The 24657-nt window shown below is 47.2% G+C and overlaps 1 protein-coding gene across 6 annotated transcripts in view; it reads right to left on the bottom strand.

The window, feature by feature from the left end:
- Positions 1-24657, bottom strand: part of RABL6 (RAB, member RAS oncogene family like 6) — a 108556-nt gene that overhangs the window by 69717 nt on the left and 14182 nt on the right. For 4 of the 6 annotated variants that reach the window (XM_032770798.2, XM_032770796.2, XM_075060516.1 and 1 more), the window contains exons 2-4: positions 23422-23556; positions 4910-4957; positions 999-1051 (exon numbers count right to left, since the gene is read on the bottom strand). In XM_032770798.2, coding sequence (XP_032626689.1) covers positions 999-1051; positions 4910-4957; positions 23422-23556 — 236 coding nt within the window. The remainder of the gene's footprint in view (positions 1-998; positions 1052-4909; positions 4958-23421; positions 23557-24657) is intronic. The other 2 variants (XM_075060519.1, XM_075060517.1) reach the window with 1 other exon arrangement.

Here is a 24657-nt window from a genome sequence, read left to right as displayed (position 1 = left end):
CACTTGGAATGTGGGCTTAGAATTTATGACTGAGCATTTCACGGGGGAAACACCTGAATCAGAGGAAGTCTCTTCATCTGTATGCTAGCAGGGAAGTCACTAGATTGGGAACAAATTAACCCCTTCTATACACCACCCATATCGGCCCACTGATTTCAACAGAATGGTTAAAGAGCATAAAGTGGGATACTTCCAATTCACTGGGCCCTGCAGGGCACCATCATGTGACCAAGAGCAACGAAGCATTTAAAGAATTACAAGAGAATAAGTGAGCAGACTTCAAACCAGCCTTTCCTGAAAGGGGAACACAATGGGATTTTTGTGAAAGAAGCTCTGAAAGTGCATCTGGGATCAAAATGCTGTCTGGGGAGGCAGGCATCACATGTTCTGTCTTCATGGTTATACATGTCGTGCACAACAGCAAAGCTGCTGTGAAGAGGGCATACGGTCCCTTCAGTCTGCTTCCATTACAATATTTGGCAGTGATACTTCCCTTTCCACCTGCAGATTTCAAAAATGCTTTAAAAAGGCGTGTGATCATTTTCCCTATTGTACAGATGATAGCTAAAGGCATCACATTAAGTGATTTGCCTCAGATCACACAGTGAGTCAAAGACAAGCCCTGGAAAGGAACCTTGGTCTTCCAGTGCTGGTTCTATCTCCCTCTTGTCCTCATCACCTAACAGATACAATGCCACACAGTGAACAATGGAGGAATTTCACCCCAAAGGGAGGGTGGAAACTGCCTGAATCGCTGCAGTGAGTCAGACTCTCAGTGCAAATGCACTGGAACAAAAAAAAAAAAAAAAAAAAAGCTGGCGCAGCCTAGTGCCTCAGACTGGACGCAAGTTGTGGCCAATCTGTCAGCTGATCACACTGACTGCAGATATGAGTGCAAACTACATCCGAACTTTTACACAAGAGATTGACAGCTGACAACATGCAATCACTTATCAAGAACAACAGGGAGACATACTGGTATTTCAAAGGTGGCTCACCTCCTGAGGGTCGTTCTCCAGTTTCAAACCATCTCCACGTTTTTTGCATTTTCCTTAGAAAGGAGAGATAAAGTAATATAGTTAAGCCAACCTAACCCCTGGTGTAGACAGCACTGAGTCAAGGGGACCTAGCTACCACCTCTTAGGAAGGTGACAGGAAAACCCTTCCCATTGCTGAAGTGAGTGTCTACACTGAGGCACTAAGCTGCACAGCCGGAGCATTTCTAGTGAAGACACAGACTCAGTAGACTATGCGTGTTTGATGGTGATTTCCCAGTAGCAGGTTTGTCCTTGGACAGGATACAGTGTTTCGCATCCTACATTTAAAGGAGACCCATTTCTTTCTATAAGCTTGGTAGAGGGGGAGTCAGCCAGCCTTGAGGGGAAATACTATCAATAGAAGGAAAGCCTACTGCAGCCCTTCTGGCAAACAACCAAAAATGAGTGAAAGAACAAAGCCTGGGGCCTGCTCTCTGTAAAGAAAGAGAAGAGGCTCTGACTGTTCCACCTTTTGTTCTTGCTTGCACTGGAGAAGCACAGTGCAACAATACCTGACAACTGAATTGCACAATATAGCCAACTGCAAAAAGGCAAAGATTTCAGCATGCAACCTTCCCAGGAAAGACTGAGAGCTCAGTGCTGTTGCGTAAACCTGAAGCAAACAGTATTATGAATGCTTTAAATGTGGTTTCAGAGAATCCATTAGGTGCTTTGGTTTGAACTGCTGTAAGTGAATTTAACCACCAAAATAATTAGGGGCAAATGAGAGACTCCTGAGGAAAGAAAAAAAAGGTAAAACCATGCAACTTGCCTAAACCCTAAAGGATGATTGTGGTGGGGAGATGGGGAAGGAGAAATATGAAATATGTGAAGGGAAGGCCAGGAAGAGACTGCGCAAAGGGAATCTTATAGCAATTTATAAGATGCACCAATCCAAAGGTCTGAACACACTCTAGAACAGGGGTCAGCAACCTTTCAGAAGCGGTGTGCCGAGTCTTCATTTATTCACACTCTGATTTAAGGTTTCGCATGCCAGTAATACATTTTAATGTTTTTAGAAGATCTCTTTCTATAAGTCTATAATATATAACTAAATTATTGTTGTATGTAAAGTAAATAAGGTTTTTAAAATGTTTAAGAAACTTCATTTAAAATTAAATTAAAATGCAGAACAGATGAAGAACCCCATCCATATGCCATTTTATGCCTAATAAATGTAAGTGATAGGGCAGGAAAAGCTTAACAATAAGGCCTGGTCTACACTACAGAGTTAAGTTGACACAGGAATAGCTCAGGGTGGCTGTGGGGTGGAAGGTTGGCTCCAGCAGTGAGCCCCGTGGCAGCGGGTGGGGGGGGGGTTGCAGTGGTGATACCCACGGGGGGGCTGACAGCCCCCACACTGCCCCACTTAAGTTGCTGCAAGTATTCCTGGTGAGGACACGCATCACCATGGCCAGTTTTAGGCCAATTCCCCCAGTTCCGCCAGGTATTCCAATCGGGCGCCGTGGGTCATAAAGCCAGCTCTGCGCTTCACCTGCGGAGGGAGGGTAGTGCAGACATCAAAAACCACAGAATTACTGTGGTGGCTGTAAGACAACCTAATTTGCGTTGATATAATTCTGTAGTGTAGTCAAAGTCTAAGATCTATTGGGCTGTGGAATCATCTCACAAGAGAAGGGAAGACACAGCACCTGACACATTTCAGAATTCGACTGGACAAAAAATTAGAAAGTGTACTACCGATGCCCCCCGGCTTATGCAAACCTGACTTGAGCAAATCCGCACTTACGGAAAAAGTTCCGTAAACTAGAAATAGTTTTTTTGGTTTTGGTGTAATAGTTGGGTATACGTTTCTGACTTATGCATATTTTGAGTTACGCAAAGTGTTCCGGAGCACAAGTCGGGGAGCATCTGTACCAAAAAACCAGTCCTTCAGTACACTGACTCATCTAGATTAGCCTTTGGCCAAACAGTCTTCTTATTGAGGAAGGTCACAGAAGTTAGAGAGTACTGCCAAAATACAATTTTTGTATACCAAAAAACCCAAAAACCTCAGCCTCTTTCTGTCTTGGATAATATACAAACATCCTTACAGGAATTCATCGCTTTACACTCGCTCAATATTCACTTTTAAAAAAGCTGTTAAAACTTTTGCACATATCCTGAGAGGAATGTGAACATTAGGGCTTGCCTACACATGGACACTATTGCAAAATCAGCCAGTGTGAATTTAACACACAAAAGCTATTCTATACTGGCTCCTAGCATGGATACTCTTATTCTGCACTAAGACTGCTTTTGCGTGGTTGAGCTTAATCTAGCTATTCTAGGTATTTCCCCATGTAGAAAAGCCCTTACAGGAACTCTCAGAAAGCAGGAAATGCTCAATTAAGAAACTGCTTCTTACACTGTAACTCTGCCCCATAGGGATGACAGCACCTTGCTGTATTGTTCTTTTGAGTGTGGGGAACATATGCCTCAGTTGCAGGAATCAAATGGCATGGAATCCTCCAATGCATTGTTAGCGTCTATTTGCAATTGTGCAGCTCAAAACTAAGAGGCAGGTTTATGTATCCAATGTGACACAAAAGCAATTAGCTCCCATATCAAAGCTGCTACGCTGGCCATGTTAAGGGCCCCAAAGGACTGTATTTAAAAGGAGTCATTTGGCATTATGTGGTGTACTGAGAGAAGGGCATTTTTTCCTAGGCGGAGAGACGGTACCTATGATGTTCCTACCTCCTACTGCCCAGAGGTTAAACCAGCATTACCTCATGTGACAAATTTCCTCCTCTGCCTTGGTGGGTTCTGCACTTCCTGGCGGATTTGTCGCCTCAGAGGTTTTCAGCAGTCCTCAGCTTGGCTCCTTTTGTTAGTGGCACAAACCTGCAGTTCACTTGGCTAACCTCATCACTGGCCAGCATGGGGAAAAGGAGGAGAACAATCCCTGCAGTCTCTGCTGGCCCACATAATGGGTCGGAGGACAGGCCAGAGACCTTCCCCTCTGGTGGGATCCACAGTCCAGGTCAACTCCTCTTGTATCAAATATGGAGCTGGGGAGTACAGGGAATTAGGGGGGAACCTCTACTCCGGGTTCCAGCCCAGGGCTCTGTGGATTGCAGCTGTCTTTCGTGTCTCCTGTAACAGCTGTGTGACAGCTACAACTCCCTGAGCTATTTCCCCATGGCCTCCCCAACACCTTCTTTGTCCTCACCACTGGACCTTCCTCCTGATGTCTGATAACACTTGTACTTCTCAGTCCTCCAGCAGCATGCCTATTCACTCAGCTTCATGCTTACCTCTTGCTCCCATCTCCTCGCATGCCCCTCACCGACTGCAGTGAGGCCGTTTTTAAATCAGGTGCTCTGATTAGCCTGCCTGGCTTAATGGAGTGTAGCAGATTCTTAATTGGCTCCAGGTGTCCTAATTAGCCTACCTGCCTTAATTGGTTCCAGCAAGTTCCTGACTGCTTAATCTGAGGCTAATATATCTGCCTTCTATCACTCTCCTGTACCTGGATCCCAATAGGACAGTAGTTCTCAAACTTTTGTACTGGTGATCCCTTTCAAATAACAAGCCTCTGAGTGCGACCCTCCGTATAAATTAAAAACACTTTTTAATATATTTAACACCATTACAAATGCTGGATGCAAGGACAGGTTCCTGGCTTAGTGTTTTTGTTGTGTGGTTGCTGGTGAGTGTATTTGCTTTAGGTTGGGGGGCTGTCTGTGAGGCCTGGTCTGTCTCCCAGGGAGAATTCCCAGCCCTGTCAGGTTACCTCCGGAAATTAACACAAACATTTCTACCAAAGGAAGGAAAGCAAAAAGTTTCTAAATTTCACATAAATTCTTCTAATTTAAGTTTTAAAAAAGGAACTAAGTAGCATTAGAAAGGAAACAGTAAGTCTTTACCTTTGTCAACTACGTCCCAGACTTCAACCTTTACGATATCATCAGTGGCTAGAAAGGAGGATTGGGGGGGGGCGGAGGGGGAGAGAAAGGCAAATATGTTACAAAGCAAAGAAAAACAGAATATTTAAGTGCAAATGAAAAAAAAAAAAAGACTTAAAACCCCCACAGCATTCCCTCTCTGATGTACTTCAAATGCTGCTCTCTTTAAATAACCCCTTAGAAATTCCTGTTAATAAAAGTGAGATTTATGGACAAATTTTTAATTCAGTTGCAAATTTGGAACACATTACATCATGAGCTCTTCAAAACCTCATTTTAATTTTTTTTTGTATCATACTAGAAGCTAATTAAAAGCTGAGAATACAGATCTTTGTGACAGAAAACTTCAGAGTAGAGGTATTCTAAAGGAGATCAACTTTACTAATATTTTTAAAACCCTCACACAAATGCACCAAGCAGAAATTGAAACATACATCATCAAACAAGTCACACACACAAGGTCTGTTCCTGTGCGAATTCCAAGTCACATTAGCTTACTCTGACAAAAAATAAGATTTTTACTCCTGAAAGCACAACAGAGCCACCAGCTATAGGAGAGTAACCTGGATTTGTCTGACTCAGATTTATTAACCGAGTTCCAACTTAGTTGGAACTTTATAACTGATGATGCATGAGCCAGAAACGGCTCAGCTTCACAGTGCAGGGTAAGCAATTGCAGTTAGAAAGCCATATTTTCACTCAATCTGAGTAAGTGATCTGATACCATAAGTAACAGAAACCCCCACAATGCCTTTGTTAGAGAGATTCTTTTCAAAGAAGTGCCACACTAAGGACTGAAAAACAATTTGTATTGGCAACACCTACAAGCAAACAGTGACTGAACAAAGATTGAGCAACTAAGAACAATGGCCCAAGTAAAAAAAATATTTCCCTATGACACTGCAATTGAAATTAACCAACTATTACCTTCAATTCAGGAAACCATGCACTGTTGGTTTAGCTAACAAGTCTGAAAATCCTGTAAAAAGAGTAACCAGTACAAATAGAAGAGGTTTCTTTGAACTTATGCATGACTGCACCTGATCTTTGGCTAAGTCCGGTTCTGCAAAGCAATTCCTGCTCTGCATCCAATTTTCCAGCTTGACTGATTGAGGCACAAGGTGATCAAGTGACTTGCCCAAAGTGAAAGTGCCACAGGCCTCGCTGGACTAAAAACCACAATCTGGTTCTCAGCCTTTTGCTTCAGCCAACTAGATGACAGTCCTTTATCGCAGTACATTTCTAAAGTTATCCATTCATAAGGCCAGATTTTGCCACCCTTGCACATACTGAGTAGTATCTTACTCCACAAGTAGTTCCATTAAAATCAACAGGGCTACTTTCAGAGTATTACTCACTGTGGCTACATCTACACTACATACCACTTCCGGTAGCTTGTAAGGTATTCAGCTATATGCTGCCAAGAAAAACAAGCTATGTCCCTAATACAGTGTGTAGCTACACATGTTAATGAAAGGTTTTGGAAGAGGAGGGAAGCAGTGGGGAAAGGTTCCCCCTCACCAGAGCTTTTCCCTATTGCTGGAGTCCTTGCAGGGAAATAACCTTGCAGACACAAATGTAGATTGTACATACAGTACTGTCTTCTTGAGCCTGCAGACAGAGCTAGTGCCTCTGTTCCTGATATAGCTAAGCAGCATGAGAGTGAAATTAATGAGACTGATCAGTTTTAGTACCAGAACCCTGGGTCCGGATACAATTGTGTCAACTTCATACTCTCCACAGTGGAATGATTCAGGATTTGGCTCCGCTTGCAAGTTAGTGCGCAATAAAGGAGTCCCATATGCACTAGCTCACTCCCCGTCTACACTGGCAAGGCACGTAGAGCACTCTGACTCCACAGGTAGAGCGATCCTGGTACTCCGCCTCGGCAAGTGGAATAACGTTTGCTGTGCGCCCGCTGGAGCACCGTGGCGCCAGTGTGGACAACCCGTCCTGTTAATGCGCTCTGATCGGCCTCCAGAAGTGTCCCACAATGCCTATTCTAGCCACTCTGGTCATCACTTTGAACTCTACTGCCTTGCCCTCAGGTGACCAACCATCAGACCCGCCCTTTAAATTCTCTGGGAATTTTGAAAATCCCCTTCCTGTTTGCTCAGCCAGGCGTGGAGTGCTCTCAGCCAATCTTTTCGGTTGACCATGCCTCCATGCACCAGGCAATTCCCAGTATGGAGCAATGGCGAGGTGCTGGACCTCATCAGTGTTTGGAGGGAGGAGGCTGTCCAGTCCCAACTGCGCTCCAGCCATAGGAATTACAATACCTTCGAGCAGATATCAACGGCCATGATAGAAAGGGGCCATGACCGGGACACACTGTAGTGCAGGATTAAAGTGAAGGAGCTGCAGAATGCCTAACACAAAGCTCACGAGGCAAACACCGCTCCGGTGCTATCCCCGCAACCTGCCATTTCTACAAAGAGCTGGACACGATACTTGGAGGGTGACCCCACTTCCACTTCAAGTACCACCACGGACACTTCAGAGCTCAGTTCAACAAGGTAGAAAGAGGAGCAGCAGCGAGGGGGAGTAAGTGTGCTGAGGTGGAGGAAGGCACTCCAGAATCCCTAGATGCATGCAGCCAGGAGTTGTTCTCAAGCCAGGAGGAAGGTGGCCAGCTGCAGCGGCCAGTGCTTGGGGAAGGACAAACACCAGAGGAGGTTCCCGGTAAGCAGCTTTTATTTTGGGAAGGAAGTTATTCAGTGTGGGTTCTTGGGGCAAGGAGGATTAGGGCTGCATGCATGCCTAGATAGGGCGCTGATGGGCTCTCACATATCGTGGTACTTGGCCTTAGTGATCTCTTCAAGGTCTCATCCAGAACTTGGGCAATGCGCTTGCGCAGGTTTCTCGGGAGAGCCACTGTGGTTCTTGTCCCAGTAAAGCTAATCTGTCCGCACCACTGTGCTGTGAGGGGCTGGGGGACCATTACTGCACACAGGCAAGCTGCACATGCGCCAGGGCGGAAGCCGCATTGTAGCAGAAGACCCTCCCTTGCTTCCCAGGTCACCCTCAGCAGCAAGGTATCTTCCAGGATGAACTTCTGTGAAAAAAGTGGGAGGGTGTTCAGTATAGGGGCCCCCTGCCGCTGTTGGCTCTCCCCATGGCACAGAAACCCAAAAGACAGTACAGCCGTGAAACGAAACCCAGAGGACAGTACAGACATGAAACTATCAGTCACGCCTGACCCTGTGCTTACTCACCATTTTGGGGCTCCCGTGGGTTTGTGTGCGCTTGCTTTGGGATGGGCAAATTATGCTATTGTGTAGCCTGTGCTTGCCCTTAAGTATGGGGGAATCATTGCTCTGTCTGGTGTGAACAATGCTGCCTCTGTTAAGTGTTGCATTTTGCCTTTATAGATGTAACCTTGAGATCTCAGCCGTCCGTGTTACCACCGTCCAAAAGACTTCAAAGAATCAGAAAGAGGCCACGTAGAAGCAAGACAGACATGTTGCATAAAGTAATGCAGCACTGAAGTAATGAAAATCAAAAAGTGCACGAGTGGCGGGAGAGTGAAATGAGGTGCCACTAGCAGAATGAGGAGCGCCGGCATAAAAGCACGGTGCTCTGGCAAAAAAGCACAGAGCGGCTGATAAGCATAATGGAGCGCCAGGCAGACTCTATCCAGGCACCTGTAGCCATGTAGGCAGAGCACTACCGCACCCGCCCTCCCTGCAGCCCTTGTCCCAAAACTCTTTCCCTTGTGCCCCCATGTCACCTCCAACCACTTTCCCCAACATCCGGGTTCTTACTGCCACCAGCTGCCCTCTGTAGCTTTACCACCCAGGCCTGAAAACTACGACCCTTACCCACTGCACTCAGCCCCCATCACCATGCAGTATAGGCATCCCGAAGTGCAGCAGTCATTGCACAGCGCTCCAGACAGGACACATGCAAATCTGTGAGTGTACCACTCCCACGCCACCCCCTTGCCCGTTCTGTTTCCTAAGCAGCTGCGAGGGAATGGAGGGAGCTGAGCTCAGCCTGGAACTCGCAGCCCCGCCCCCTTCCCGAACAGCTTGGAGCGGGACGGAGCTCAGGCCCTGCCGGAGCATAAAAGTAAAAGATACCTTAGCCCAGGAAAGCAACAGGCACTGCAAGTCAGCGTAGCAAACACAGATTCCTACTAACATTGAACCACTGCACTTCACTCCTGTGCAGGGCACCAGACATTACTGGTGGCTTTCAGCCTCAAATTGCTCCCTCAAGGCATCCCTAATCCTTGCAGCCCCGCTGGGCCCCTCTAATAGCCCTGCTCTCTGGCTGTTCAAATTCAGCCTCCAGGTGTTGAACCTCCGAGTTCCATGCCTGAGTGAATCTTTCACCCTTCCCTTCACAAATGTTATGGAGGGTACAGCATGCAGATATAACCGCGGGATGCTGTCATCGGCCAGGTCCAGCTTCCCATACAGAGAGTGCCAGCGGCCCTTTAAAATGGCCAAAAGCACACTCCACAGTCATTCTGCACTGGCTCAGCCTGTTGTTGAACCACTCCTTGCTGCTGTCAAGGCTCCCTGTGTAGGGTTCATGAGCCATGGCATTAAAGGGTAAGCGGGGGGGCAGCCCTGGGTAAGCAGGGTCTCCAAGGATCACAACGGGCATTTCAACTTCCCCTAGGATGACCTTCTAGTCTGGGAAAAAAGTCCCAGCTTGCAGGTTCCTGAACAAAGGTCATGCACCTTTCTGGGCCAGCCTGCATTAATGTCAATGAAATGCCCATGGTGATCCACAAGTGCTTGGAGAACCCTAGAGAAATACCCCTTCCGATTAATGTACTCAGAGGCTAGGTGGGCTGGTGCCAGAATTGGAATGTGTGTGCCATCTATCGCCCCTCCGCAGTTAGGGAAACCCATTTGTGCAAAGCCAGCCACAATGTCCTGCACGTTACCCAGAGTCACATTTCTTCTGAGCAGGATGTGATTAATGGCCCTGCAATTCCAACGGTTGACTTTCCCACTCCAAAATGGTTAGCAACCAATTGGTAGCTGTCTGGAGTTGCCAGTTTCCAGACTGCAATAGCCACCTGCTTCTCCACCATCAGGGCAGCTCTCAATCTCATGTCCTTGAGCCGCAGGGTGGAGGCGAGCTCCTCACACAGTCCCATGAAAGTGGCTTTTCTTATCCGAAAGTTCTGCAGTCACTGCTTGTCATCCCAGACTTGCAGGACGATGTGATCCCACCACTCAGTGCTTGTTTCCCCGAGCCCAAAAGCAACATTCCACGGTGGTGAATGTGTCTGTGAATGCCACAAGCAAACTCGTGTCATATGCGTTACTCAAGTCAATATCATCGTCCGAGCCCTCACAGTCACTTTGGATCCTAAGGAATAACTCGATTGCCAAACATGACGTGCTGGCGAGACTCATCAGCATATTCATCAGCAGTTCAAGCTCCATTCTCGCAGACTGAAAGGGAAGACAGAGCGCGCAGTAAAAAAATGTTGAAAGATGGCATCAAATGTGGACAGAAGCACAGGGAATGCTGGGATGTGAACCAATGCATCACGAGACATTGGGACAGGACCCAGAATGCCCCGCAGCCTCCACACCCTTCCCACTAGCCACAGCGCCAGAATGGGAAGAGGTGCTCTGTGGGATAGCTCCCATAATGCATCACTCCCAATGCCACTGCATGTGCTGCAAACGCGGCCATGCCAGTGCGCAAGCAGCTGTCAGTGGACAGACTGCAGCGCTTTTCCTACTCGGCTCTCCGAAGGCGGGTTTAACTCACAGCACTCTATCTACATTGGCAAGTGTAGCCATATCCTCAGAGAAAGGCAACATACCAGACTTGCACACAGTTAGGAGGCACACAGCAAAAATCTGTCTCCAAACACACACTTACAGCAGCCAGAAGGCTGAGAGGAGAGGCACAGTAATAGAGACACCCTCTGCCCCATGCAGCAGCCAAGATACTTTGTTAGAGAGGTGAAGTTAGTGAGACCCTCCACCCTCTCAACAGGCAAGAGGCTCTGGGAGGGAAGAGGAGAGAGGGGAGGGAAGAGAGAGGAAGCTCCTCTTCCCTTCCAGCAGCTAGGGGGAACTGAGCTTCACATTTATAAAGACAACTACTAGCCAGAGACTAAATACAAGATAGAGCCCCCCAGCCCCAGCAGGATCCAGGTACAATTCCCAGTATCCTCCCTCCTGCTTCTCATTAGCTAGAGTATCAGAGGGGCTGGACTTCTCACCAAGACCCTGCCCTGCACTAAGGAGCCTTACTCTTATCATGTACATATCTGCTGCTAACGACACGGCATGGATCACTTGATGATAACCTGTCTGTTCATTACCTTTGGGGCACCTGCCATTGGTCACTGTCAGAGGACAGGATACTGGGCTTAATGGACCTTTGGTCTGACCCAGTATGGCCGTTCTTATGAGGTTAGAGTCACCTAGTAGATGTATCAAGAATTGCTCAAGCCTTACTCAAAGTCAACAGTAACCCTTCCGGTTAGCTTAAGGGCAAGCCGACTGGCCTAGAAAGGAGAGAAACATTAAATTAATTTTTGATAGGGCCTTAGAAGCAGTAGAGAGAATAGCATGGCACATAAAAGCAAGTGGGAAATGGGTAAGTGTGATACAAACGATCCAAGGGAAAATCATTTTCATAAGTACTTATTGGGTTAAATGTTCTTTTCCTAAGCTAAAAGTGAACAGTAGTTATACCAATTGTTACACTCAACAGAGTCTAGTTTTTAAATCAGTCATTGCATTCCTGACTCTATCATGAACATACAAGCAGATGATTAGCTTTTAGTGCCACTGGGTTAGCTTTATGACACAGAATACATTATGGGTAGCATGCCACTTAAATTGCTTCTGAAGGCAAGTATCTGAACAATAGTGTCAGATCACAGGTTAATCCAAATCACAGATTTGAAACTAATAGCCCCATATTTCAAGCCTACCCACAGCATGGCTCAAACCTACTCATATATCTCTGTTCAAGAAATTACTTAGCATAGCATTCTGCAGCCATTGTTTACGCCCAAAGAAAGGGTAGTGGAAAAGTCAGTAAGGCCTTTGACTACAAAGAATAACCCAGTTGCTGGTTGATTTCATCATGGACTCCCAGTCTACGAGACAGAGGATATGGCTACGCTTTGAAGTGTGAGTGTGGTCGGAGCGGCAGCGCTGGGAGAGAGTTCTCCCAGCACTGCACGTAAACCACATCCTCTACGAGTGTAGCGTGCAGTGCTGGGAGCCGCGCTCCCAGTGCTGCTGCCCTGATTACACTGAGGCTTTACAGCGATCTTGCAGCACTCGGGGGGGGGGTGTTTTCACGACCCCTGAGTGCGAAAAGTTGCAGCTGCTGTAAAGTGCAGTGTACATTACCCGACTCAACTCACTCCTATTACCCCTGGCAAACTACTTCACTGTTTAGGGATGTCAAACAGTAGAAAGCAAAGTGGCTGTACCCCATGACGTATGAATAATCAAGCTTGTCAAACAAAGATATACAATATTTACTAGTATACATTTGGGCTTTCTTGTGCATGTCTAGAGAGAATGAACACTTGATGGAGGATCATGTAATCATAATTGTACATTGGACTCCAGAAAGTCAATTGCTTAAACTCCTAACTTCCTTAATATGATTCCACTGAATGGATTAATCCTATCTGCAATGCATTGTATCATTTTTGTAACAAAGAGTTGATGAATGTGGCATGTGTCCTGACTTGATTTCCTAAATTAACCTTAGCATAGAGCATCTTGGGTCAGTTTTCTGGAGAAAGGAATGTCTGAAATTAAGTATCTAATCAAGAAACACTTAAAGGACAATGGATCTTTGGAATGCTCCAATCCACATAAGAAGTCTACTGAGGACGTTTCAAGGTAGCATGTAAACAATGGATGCTACCTGTAAAAACTGTGAGTCATGCATGGACATGTGACTGTGCCCAGGTGACTTCCTAAACTCCATCTTGGAGCTGGACTTTTGCATAGGAGTGAGGAGGGGGTCTCCACCCACAAGAGAAAGTCTATTTAAACCCCTGGGAGACTCCTTTCCATTTGGTCTTCAGCTGGCTAAAGAGAGAGCCCCTCCCCACCCCCCCAGGATGACTTAAGGAGAGAGCCATCATGAAGAATCCCCTAGCTACCACCTGAGCTGGAACAAGAGCTGTACCGGGGGAAAGAATGGTGTCCAGGCCTGGAAGGTGTCCAGTCTGAGGAAAAAAAACTTACTGAAGCATCTCTGAGGGTGAGATTATCTGTATTCAGTTTGATTAGACATAGATTTGTGCATTTTAATTTTATTTTGCTTGGTGACTTACTTTGTTCTGTCTGTTGCTACTTGGAACCACTTAAATCCTACTTTCTGTATTTAATAAAATCACTTTTTACTTATTAACTCAGAGTATGTATTAATACCTGGGGGAGCAAACTACTATGAATGTCTCTCTATCAGTGTTATAGAGGGCAAACAATTTATGGGTTAATCCTGTATAACCTTTATACCAGGTAAAACAAATTTATTTGGGTTTAGACTCCATTGGGAGTTGGGCATCTGAGTGTTAGAGACAAACACACTTCTGCGAGCTGCTTTCAGATAAACCTGCAGCTTTGGGGAAAGTAATTCAGATCCTGGGTTTGTGTTGGAGCAGACAGAAGTGTCTGGCTCAGCAAGACAGGGTGTTGGAGTCCGGAGCTGGCAGGGAAGGCAGGCGTAGAAGCAGTCTGAGCACATCCAGTGGCAGCTCCCAAGGGGGTTTCTGCGATCCAACCCATCACACTCATGGCTAAGGGCAGTCTACACTGGCAGAGTTACAGTGCCGCTCAGACAGCGCTGAAGGGAAACAGCCGTTGCGTGTTCGCAAAGTCAGCTGCCTGCACAATAGCATGTTCACACTTGCAGCAGTATTCGGAGCAGTGCACTCAGGGCAGCACAGAGCACCTCTTTCTCTTCTGCTGCTAACACTTGTGGGAAGGCGTAAGGGGTCGCAGGGCATCCTGGGTCCTGTGCCAGAGCCCCGTGATGAATTACTTCTCATCTCAACAATCCCTGTGCTTCTGTCGACATTTGGTGCCATTTTTCAATGGTTTGTGTACTGTGCTCCCTACCTCTTCGGGCTGCAGGAATGGATCCCAATCTGCTGACCAGTATGCTGCTCGCTCTGACCAACATGTCACAAGTGGTAGCAGAGTTATTCCTTAAACTACAAAAGCAAGAGGAATGAGACATTGATCTCGCCACGCATAGTAGCTATGACACAAGATTGCCTGTGGCATACAGAGGCGCTGACCACAGTGGAACACTAATCTGAGTGACACTAAACTGGGAGGAGTGATAGATACAGGATACAGAGGGACCCAGACAAATTAGAGGATTGGGCCAAAAGAAAGGTCAACAAGGACAAGTGCAGAGTCTTGCACTTAGGAAGGAATACCACCATGCATTGCTACAGATTAGGGACCAAGTGGCCAGGCAGCAGTTCTGCAGAAAAGGACCTAGGGGTTACAGTGGACGAAAAGCTGGATATGAGTCGACAGTGTGCCCTTGTTGCCAAGAAGGTTAACGGCATTTTGGGCTGTATAAGTAGGGGCATTGCCAGCAGATAGAAGGACCTGATCATTCCCCTCTATTCAATATTGGTGAGGCCTCATCTGGAGTACTGTGTCCAGTTTTGGGCCCCACACTACAAGAAGGATGTGGAAAGAGTCAGCGGAGGGCAACAAAAATGATTAGGGGGCTGGAGACATGACTTATGAGGAGGAGGACTGAGGGAACTGGGATTGTTAGTCTGCAGAAGCGAAGAAGGGGGGGGGGTGTTGATGTGCTTTCAACTACCTAGAAAGGGTTCCAAAGAGGAGGATTCTAGACTGTTCTCAGTGATACGCAGGTGACAGAACACGGAGTAATGGTCTCAAGGGGTTGCAGTGGTGGGAGGTTTAGGTTGGATGTTAGAAAAACTTTTTCACTAGGAGGGTGGTGAAGCACTGGAATGGGTTCCCTAGGGAGGTGGTGGAATCTCCTTCCTTAGAGGTTTTTAAGGTCAGGCTTGACAAAGCCATGGCTGGGATGATTTAGTTGGGGATTGGTGTTGCTTTGAGCAGAGGGTTGGACCAGATGACCTCCTGAGGTCCCTTCCAACCCTGATATTCCATGAACGCCACTTTTGGGCTTGGGAAACAAGCACCGAGTGGTGGGATCACACTGTGATGCACCTCTGGGATGACGAGCAGTGGCTACAAAACTTTCCAATGAGGAAAGCCACATTCATGGGACTGTGAGATGAGCTCACACCAGCCCTGTGGTGCAAGGACACAAGAATGAGAGCCGCCCTGCCACTGGAGAATTCTGAGGGAGAGTCTCAGACTAGGCATGCGGTGGGAGACAAGCTTGCTTTCTGCAACCGTCCTACCCACAACAACTCACTTCAGCGATTCCCAAAATCAAATCCACTTACCAGGGGCCTCCTCTCCTGTTTTCACTTTGCCAACATCTGACAGCTGTGCATGGCTAGCCTCCTCTGGGGTAGAAAAGAGCTCCTGGCTGCATGCATCTCTGGCCTCCGAGTCACCCTCGGCCTCTGGGTCCCCAGCCGTCCACACCCTGGTCCAAGAGTTCCTCTTCCTGGCTTGATCCACTTTTGACTAGCATGTGAGCCACCGAAGTATGCACAGTGGTCTTCGCAGTGGAGGTGGGGTCGCTGCAGAGTATCGTGTCCAGCTTTTTATACACCAGCAGCTCATGGGTGCAGCACCAGAGCAGCAGTTTGCCTCTTGTGTCTTGTGGTTGGCGTTCCGCAGGTCCTTCACTTTAACCCTGCACTGCAATGTGCCCCGGTAATGACCCCTTTTTGTTATGGATCGTGAAATCTGTCCATAGGTATCATAATTCCTATAGTTGGAGCGCAGCTGGGACTGGAAAGCCGCCTCGCCCCAAATGCTGATGAGGTCCAGCAGCTCAGTACTGCTCTCAGCGGGGAACTGCCTGATGCATGGAGCAGGCATGGCGACCTGGAAAGATGCCCTGAGACCACTTCACGCATCACCGAGCAACGAAGAAGGGGACTTTCAAAATTCCAAAGGAATTTACGGGTTGGAGATGACAGTTGGTCACCTGAGGGCAGGGCAGTAGAGTTCAACCCGATGACCAGAGAGGCAAGAACAGGCATTGTAGGACACCTACTGGAAGCCAATCACAGCACTGTAATTGACCACGGTGTCTACTCTGGCACCACAGAACAGTAGCCCCGACGTAGAAAGCTGTATGCCTCTTGTTGGGGTGTGGTGTTTTTTTTGTTTTTTTAAAACAGCACTACAACTGCACAGTTTCTGCACACTAAGTGGCTAAGCAGTGTGTACACCTTGGGAGGTACAGCGCAGAAAGCTGCTTTACTGCGCAGAAACTTGCCAGTGTAGACAGGGCCTAAAGCTCATCAAATTCCACAGACAGGAGACCAGTGGATCAGAGAAACAGGCTGGTTCATTCTCAGAAGAAAAAAATCCACATCCCTCTAATAAAATGAATTCTTTCCCAGCACGCTGAGATTTCAGAATAATTACAAAGAGCTGACAAGTTGTATATTCCATGTCTTCATTTAAAATCTTAATACTGAGCAACCAAAGGATCCCAGCATATCTGACTGAAATTTAATTAGTCTTGGGAAATGGCTGACACAGTCTACCTCAGTATCTTTATTCAAACAGCATGAGTGTGGCACAGGCAAAATAAATTGCAGTCTTGCCGCTAACAGAAGAAGTAAGCCAGCAAGAATGTAATTAGGTCTGGGCTGACTTCTTAAAATGCCCATGTCTAGTCTACCATCAGTGGGAAGTTTTTCACAGCAGGAAACATCTATGTTTGTTTGTTAAAAGTGGTGAGGGTTTTTTTATAGCACTGAGTGAAATTCTTTCGCATTAATTATTTCTAACAGTACAAAACTCTTATTTTCTTTAAAGTGAAATAAACTGACAGCAAAAGACAGAATGTCAGCTCTGTAATCTCTCAAGTGTCCATCACTCCAGACACTCTCCTCCCTCACACATATTTCACCTTGAGGCAAGCTCTTCACCTCGCAGTACACAAGGTTGTCATTTCCAAACACCAAATTCTGTTATGACAGCACATTACATTAACTTTGGCCTTAGCAAAAATTGCCTTCGGTTACTGGATTACCAGCAAAACCAGCCTGCTAAAAGGGCTGCCTCTATACTGGAAAAAATGGAACCTGAGATCCAACAGGTACAGATGCAATCCAATGTTTGGAAACAGGATAAACTGCCTGACTTCCCTGTACTTACGGAACACAGTTTTCAAACATTTTTGTGCATGTAATTTGACTGCCTAATCAGTGCCACTGCATGAACAAAGCAAGTAATTGGTGCTGTAAGTTAGGGTTTTTGGTTTTTTTAAGATAAGATCTCAGTTTCCATTGCTGTATTTATGAATAGTACATGCATTATCCCTTTTGGTTAGAGTAAAGGCTGAAAAAAAAAAAAAAACTCACACAATTTACCTGTAACATGGAAAAATACTGTTTCTACAGATGTAGCCACCATTTGAACGTTAATTGCCTTAGGTTTGTCCACTACCATGGAAAAAAGAATTTCCCTGTTTCTTATTTTGATCTCTTATAGCTCTGCTAGTAAAATAGTGTGGCACATACCCCAAACAATTTTCAAAGTTTTTCTTGTACTCCACAGTAAGACTGACATTCCAAGAAGCCAGACAGGGAAGAAAGCTGAGTGACAGGTCTGTGCCTGACACAAGGAAATAACAGCAGAGCCTTCATGCACTGCAGAGACTGCAGGACCTGTTTAAGTTGCGCAGCCGACTAAGTGCTTTATGCCAGGTGGTGCAGAATAAACAGAAAGATGGTGCTCCCAAAGTAAAGATGCATATGGGTGTGAGTCACAGGTCTGATGCTCTGGAACTGCTCTTTATGAAGACAGACAGGACTCAGGGTACCATGACTCCTGTCAGGGCACGCTGTCCAGGGCAAGGAGCCCACCCCTATCCCCCGAGTCCTCAACAGCAGACTGCCCAGGTTCCAGCGACCTCTCCCCTCAGAGCCCTGCCACTGGATCGGCTCCACACAGCTTTTTTACTGTCCCGTCGGGCAGAGACGACGCAAACCTGCTGATAATGGGGGGGGACGGGACAGCAGGCACAATTTAAAGGTTTAGCCATCCCCAGAACAGCTCAAGTCACACACACACACACACCCCCCCAACCAGGCCTCCCCCTTACCCTCAATCTCCCCTTCCGAAAAGCAGTGGCCCCTCCCTGCAGCTCCCAGCTGTTGCACCTGGCTCTCCCCACGCGTAGCTCACCAGCCCAGCCACACAATGTGATCAAGTGAGGCTGGCAAAACTGGGAAGCTCAGTCTACTCATGCTGGCACACTGAGCTGGGGAGCCAGGCTCTGCCAGGTTCAGCGGCCCCAACAGAAGCCAACAGCTCTACAGCTCCAATTTTGCAGGAAAAAATAAAATTCTGTACAGAGCATTAATTCTGTGAAAATTCTGCATTGCGCAGTGGAAAGACCAAACTTTTCAAATTCTAGTCAGGGTAGATCAGCCAAAGCCACTGGCAGTGAGGAAGCGGTAGAAGGCAGCCACAGAATCTTTTCAGTAACCGGAAAAAAATCTACTTATGCCTTTGCAGACCCAATTATTTAATATGTTATTTAGCTCCAAGGGTGTGATTTTGGGGTGCAACTTTGGGAGGCACAGCAGAAAACCCAGTCTGGAATTGGGAGGGTGCAGCTAAAGGGGCTTTATACCTTTATACCACCTCTGACCTCCCATAATAGCTTAGAATTGGGAGGGTGCATAGCAGCTCTCAGTACAAGTTGGCTGCCTAAGTTATTGCAGCCCAAGCTGAGCTGCATACAAGTCGCAATGCAACCCAGAACTGCGGGCGTTGCAGTGTGCCAGGGTGCATTAGGTCCAGAGGTCCCCTGCTGGAGACTTTGTGGCCCTGCAACACCCTGCCCCAGAATAGAGTAGAGGGAAATCCTCCAGGCATCCTAGAGTGGCTGCAGAGGAGGGGCCAATCCGGGTCCAGAAGAGCCCTACTTAAGATAAGCAGCAGAGCAGAGAAGTTCAGCTGCTGCATGGAACTTGACGAGGGAGGATTAGGTGTCTGGCTGGTTAGATGAGCCGCAGGCCACGGACAGCTCACTGCAGAGAGCTCAGCAGGCAGAACTGAGCCCAGGGAAGGCTGCCAAAGACCGGATGCCTGGCTGGCTAGAGTAACAGCAGAACCATGAAAAGATCAATGCAGATAGGCTGAGCCTAGGGGACTGAGACGAGGACCAGGCCAAACCAGGCGAGGGTACAGAGATCATAGAATCATAGGACTGGAAGGGACCTCGAGAGGTCATCTAGTCCAGTCCCCTGCACTCATAACAGAACTATATTATTTAGACCATTCCTGACAGGTGTTTGTCTAAGCTGCTCTTAAAAATCTCCAACAATGGAGATCCCACAATCTCCCTGCTTCTTGTCCTATCCTCACAGGTTAAGAGCAACAGTTTTTCTCCCTCCTCCTTGTAACAACCTTTTATGTACTTGAAAACTGTTATGTCCCTTCTTGGTCTTCTCTTCTCCAGACTAAACCCAATTTTTTCAATCCTTCCTCACACGTCATGTTTTCTAGACCTTTAATCATTTTTGTTGCTCTTCTCTGGACTTTCTCCAATTTGTCCCACATCTTTCCTGAAATATGGTGCCCAGAACTGGACACAATACTCCAGTTGAGGCCTAATCAGTGTGGAGTAGAGCGAAGAATTACTTCTCGTGTCTTACAACACTCCTGCTAATGCATCCCACAGTGTTGTTCGCTTCTTTTGCAACAGCATCACACCGCTGACTCATATTTAGCTTGTGGTCCACTATGACCCCCAGATCCCTTTCCACAGTACTCCTTCCTAGGCAGTCATTGCCCATTTTGTATGTGAACTGATTGTTCCTTCCTAAATGGACTGCATTTGTCCTTACTGAATTTCATCCTATTTACTTCAGACCATTTGTCCAGATCATTTTGAATTTTAATCCCATCCTCCAAAGCACTTGCAACCCCTTCCACCTGGTATCCACTAGTTCCATCTAGGTTACATTTCCCTAGTTTGTTTATGAGGTCATTCAAGACAGTATCAAAAGCTTTAATAAAGTCAAGATATATCCCGTCTATCACTTCCCCTACATCCACAAGGCTTGTTAAGCTGTCAAAGAAAGCTATCAGGTTGGTTTGATACAATTTGTTCTTGACAAATCCATGCTCACTTTACTTATCGCCTTATCTTCTAGATGTTTGCAAACTGATTGCTTAATTATTTGCTCCATTATCTTTCTGGGTACAGAAGATAAGCTGACAGGTTTGTAATTCCCCAGTTGTCCTTATTTCCTTTTTTATAGGTGCCATTTTCCAGTCATTTGGAATCTCTCCAGTCTTCCATGATTATTCAAAGATAATCGCTAATGGCTCAGATATCTCCTCAGTCAGCTCCTTAAGTATTCTACAATGCATTTCATCACGTCCTGGTGACTTGAAGACATCTAACTTGTCTAAATAATTTTTAACTACTTCTTTTCCTATTTTAGCCTCTGATCCTACCTCATTTTCACTAACACTCACTATGTTAGATGGCCAATCACCACCAACCTTTTTAGTGAAAACCAAAACCAAAGTCATTAAGCACCTCTGCCATTTTCACATTTTCTGTTATTTCTCTCTCTCTCTCTCTCTCTCTCTGAGAAACAGGTCTACCCTGTCCTTGGTCTTCCTCTTGCTTCAGAAGTGTTTGTAGAATATTTTCTTATTACCCTTTATGTCTCTAGCTAGTTTGATCTAGAAGGGCACTGCTGGTCTGGTTGCAGATTGAGCCAAGGGAGGGGTGCTGAAAAGGACACCAGCTGAGGGTACTTAGATGGGCCCCAGCTGGGTGGCTGAAGAAGGCAGGGCCTTGGGGAAAAAGCCTTAGAGCAGGGGTCAGCAACCTTTCAGAAGTGCTGTGCCAAGTCTTCATTTATTCACTTTAATTTAAGGTTTTGCGTGCCGGTACTACATTTTAATGTTTTTAGAAGGTTTCTCTCTCTAAGTCTATATATTATATAACTAAACTAGTGTTGCATCGTAAAATAAACAAGGTTTTCAAAATGTTTAAGAAGCTTCATTTAAAATTAATTTAAAATGTCGATTCACCATCGGCTGGCTCAGCTCACTGCTGGTCTGGAGTTCTGTTCACCTAGGCCAGCAGCGGGCTGAGCGAGGCCTGCGGCCAGGACCCCGTCTGGCCAGGGTCTGGCAGCCAGAACCCCAGACTAGCAGTGGGCTGAGCAGCTCAGCCCACTGTTGCTCAGGGGTTCCATCCGCCAGACCTGCTCAGCCGGGATCCCAGCTGCCAGACCTGCTCAGCCGGGATCCCAGCTGCCAGACCTGCTCAGCCCGCTGCCAGCCTGGGGTCCCGGCCCTGCCCATATACAGTGGGTACCTACCTTCTCCCTGGTTCTGGCCCATTCTCTTCCTCTCTCTGCACTGAGCTGAGGTGGGGGTGCACTGAGCACAGGGCTGTGAATGAAGGGTCTGGCCAGGAGCTAGAATGAGGGAGGGGGCTCAGGGTTGGGGCAGGTGGTTTGTGTGTAGGGTACTTACCTGGGCAGCTCCCATTTGCTGCGAGGGGTGCAGGTGGGAATGGGGAGGAGGGGTTTGCAGAAGCTTCTGTTTGGTGCTCAGGGTGGGGATGGGGATGGGGGGTGCAAGAGTCAGGATGTGGGAGTGTGTGCAGGTGTCAGGGCAGGGAGGGTCTGGGTATGTGTGGGGGTGCCAGAGTCAGGGCTGGAGTCGTGGCGGGGGTGAAGGAGTCAAGCAGAGGGCTGAGTGGGTGGGGGGGGGGGGGTCAGGGGTCAGGGGTGGGGGGGATATGCCCATATTACATCCACTCACCCCTTCCCCAAGGCCCTGCCCCTGATTCTTCTCTGCAGATCCTGAGACTCCCATACCCCATCCAACCCCCCCTGCTCCCTGACTGCCCCCTCCAGAGACCCCTCGCCCAGGATCCCACCCCCTATCCAACCCACCCTGCTTCCTGTCCCCTGACTACCCCCCCTTATCCAACCCTCCCAGCCTCAGACCCCTTACCATGAGGCTCCTAGCAGCATGTTCTGCTCTGAGCAAAGCCAGACAGGCTGTCCTGCGGGAGCGGGGAGCCCCAGCCCCCAGAGCGCTGCGCGTGTGGCGGCATGGCTCCAGGGGAAGGGGGAAGGTGGGGGAGGGGCCGGTGGCTTGCTGCGCTCGGCCGGGCGCTCCAGCCTGGGAGCATGGACCCTACAGCTTGCCACGCCGGGAGAGTGGGGCCATTTGCCCAGCCTTGCATTAGGGTGTGCCCAGCGCACATCTATGCTTCTGCCCCCTGCCCCTGCCGGCGGGGGTTTGAGGGCACAGAAGAGCGGGCCGGGCAGGATTTTTAATGGCACGCTGCGCCAGCGTGCCATAGGTTGCCAACCCCTGCCTTAGAGCTACAGCCCCATACAAGGGCAGAGAAAGAACTTGGACTATGTACCCTAAAGGGGGGACAGCATGTGTGCCTTGGCCAGAGGGCTGAGCTGCCGAAGACCAGCTGAGAGAACCAGCAGCTAGGGGGTGCTTGAGAGGCAGGCACCACCCTGACGTAAAACCAAAGCAGCCTCACACCTAACCAAGAGAAAGGGCTCCTGTGAAAAGACTGTTTGCAGGCACAACTGGCCAGAGAAAAGGGGGCACACATGAGGCGAGTGCTGACCCCATTACAGACATACACCATGGCCCTGCTCCCTCAGCCTACCCCCTCCGGCCTCCTATGATTGATCTTATGAAGAGAGACTCCTAAAATAATCGGCTGCTGTCTTATGCAGTTTCTACATTAGCAGCATTCTGCCCATGCTGTAAAAATCTCAGGGCCAGTTCCTTTAAGCTGCCATAGCAGGAAGAAGACTTCCACTCCAGCTCTGCAACTCAAGCAAGAGTCTTAGAGCATCATTGACAAAATACAGTAATTCTGTTTTTCAATACCTTGTACTTGTATTAATATCTCCACCTAAGATTATTAGAACTACAAGCACTTTAAAAATCTAATTCACTTTTCACCACGGCCACTATGGATTTACTCTCCAATTGCAGAGTGAGACTAAACTGCTCCATGTCACTTGCTGGTATTAAATGTACTAACACAGGACTGTTGTACTTCAGATCCAGTCCTCCAGGGACACATTTCACTAATAAAATCTGTTTTCACTGCAACAAAGAAAATACCAACCATTTAAACAGATGTCCTCATTGTAACAATTACTGAGTGAAAGGATTAAAATACAGGATTATTTGAATAATCAAGTAAGAGTGATGAGTACCCATTTTAAATCTAAACTGGATAAAGCTGAAAGAGACAGCTGAGGCTACAGAGGAATTCCTGCCTCCATGGCACAGACTGTTCCTTCCCCCAGGCACCCTTCATTCCCTCTCCCTTCTTACTTTTATAGTTCCAGTGGATGCTGGTGACTTGGATCTCCTGAGTAGGTATATATTCCTCAACAAACTTCTTCCCCTGGAGTCGGTGCCAAAGTGTGGTTTTCCCTGTGTTCCTGTCCCCTCGGATTACAATTTTCACTGGGGGGAGAAGAGCAAGTACAAAAATAAAGTTGATTAAAACAAATCTTGGGAATGCTTGGAAAAGTGTTAATATTTTGAAAGTGTTATACTGATGTAATTATATCTTTCATGTTACACATGCAGGGTATTTCATTACAAGATATGAGCAACAGTCACTCAAATTCTTGCTTACTCAGCTGCATAGTTAAGTTCAGCAGGAAGAATCAACTTCAAGATCAAGCCACTTATCTTTACCCTTGGGGCCCTGCACAACTTCCCTCAGTCTATGCCTCTGCTCTCATTTTTGCTTAGTTCCCATCCTGCTGCCTTCCCCCCTCACCACCCTGGATAACCTTAACCCCTGCTCACATTTCAACAAGTTCTTCCACACCTATCTTTGAGCTTGCATCCCCCTCCTCCGACCCACATGCCAAATGCCCTCCTGTAGCATTCAAGTTTTCCTTAAATAATTTTCTTATCCTCAAGAAAATAATGATCTCCTGAAGCTATCTGCACCACTTTGAAACTGGCTAGTCAGCTTGGATACCCAAATTGCCTTGCCTGAGGTCTTGCCTACTTGAGAAGGTTGCGCCAGTTTAAATTAAAGATGTAAATTTAAACTGACAGAATTACATTGGTGCAAATGGCTGTGTGGACAATCTTTGGTTTAAGCATTGCCTATTTTAATTTAACTTAAGTTGTTAAGGAGCAGGTTTAAGCTAAAAACAAGCATGGGCCCACAGGGATTTGCACTGGTTTAACTATATCCCTGTAAACACCAATTTAAATTAAAACAACACATCTTATTTCTGCAGTGGAGCCCTCTCTCATCTCTCATTTAGGGCATGTCTACACACGAAAAGTTACAGTACCGCTCAGAGCGCGCTGAAAGGAAACCGCTATTGTGTGTTCGCACTGTCAGCTGCCTGCACAATAGCATGTTCACACTTGCAGTGGTATTTGGAGCAGTGCACTCAGGGCAGCTATCCCACGGAGCACCTCTTTCTCTTCTGCTGTTAAGACTTGTGGGAAGGCGTGGGGCGTGATGGGGCATTCCAGCAATCCCTGTGCATCAATCTGCATTTGGTGCCATCTTTCAACTGTTTGGAGTACTGCGCA

The sequence above is a fragment of the Chelonoidis abingdonii genome, chromosome 24 (genome assembly GCF_003597395.2).
Source record: "Chelonoidis abingdonii isolate Lonesome George chromosome 24, CheloAbing_2.0, whole genome shotgun sequence".
Lineage (NCBI taxonomy): Eukaryota > Metazoa > Chordata > Testudines > Testudinidae > Chelonoidis > Chelonoidis abingdonii.
Note: the sequence above shows the minus strand (reverse complement) of the source record. Positions and strands in the feature narration are given on the sequence as shown.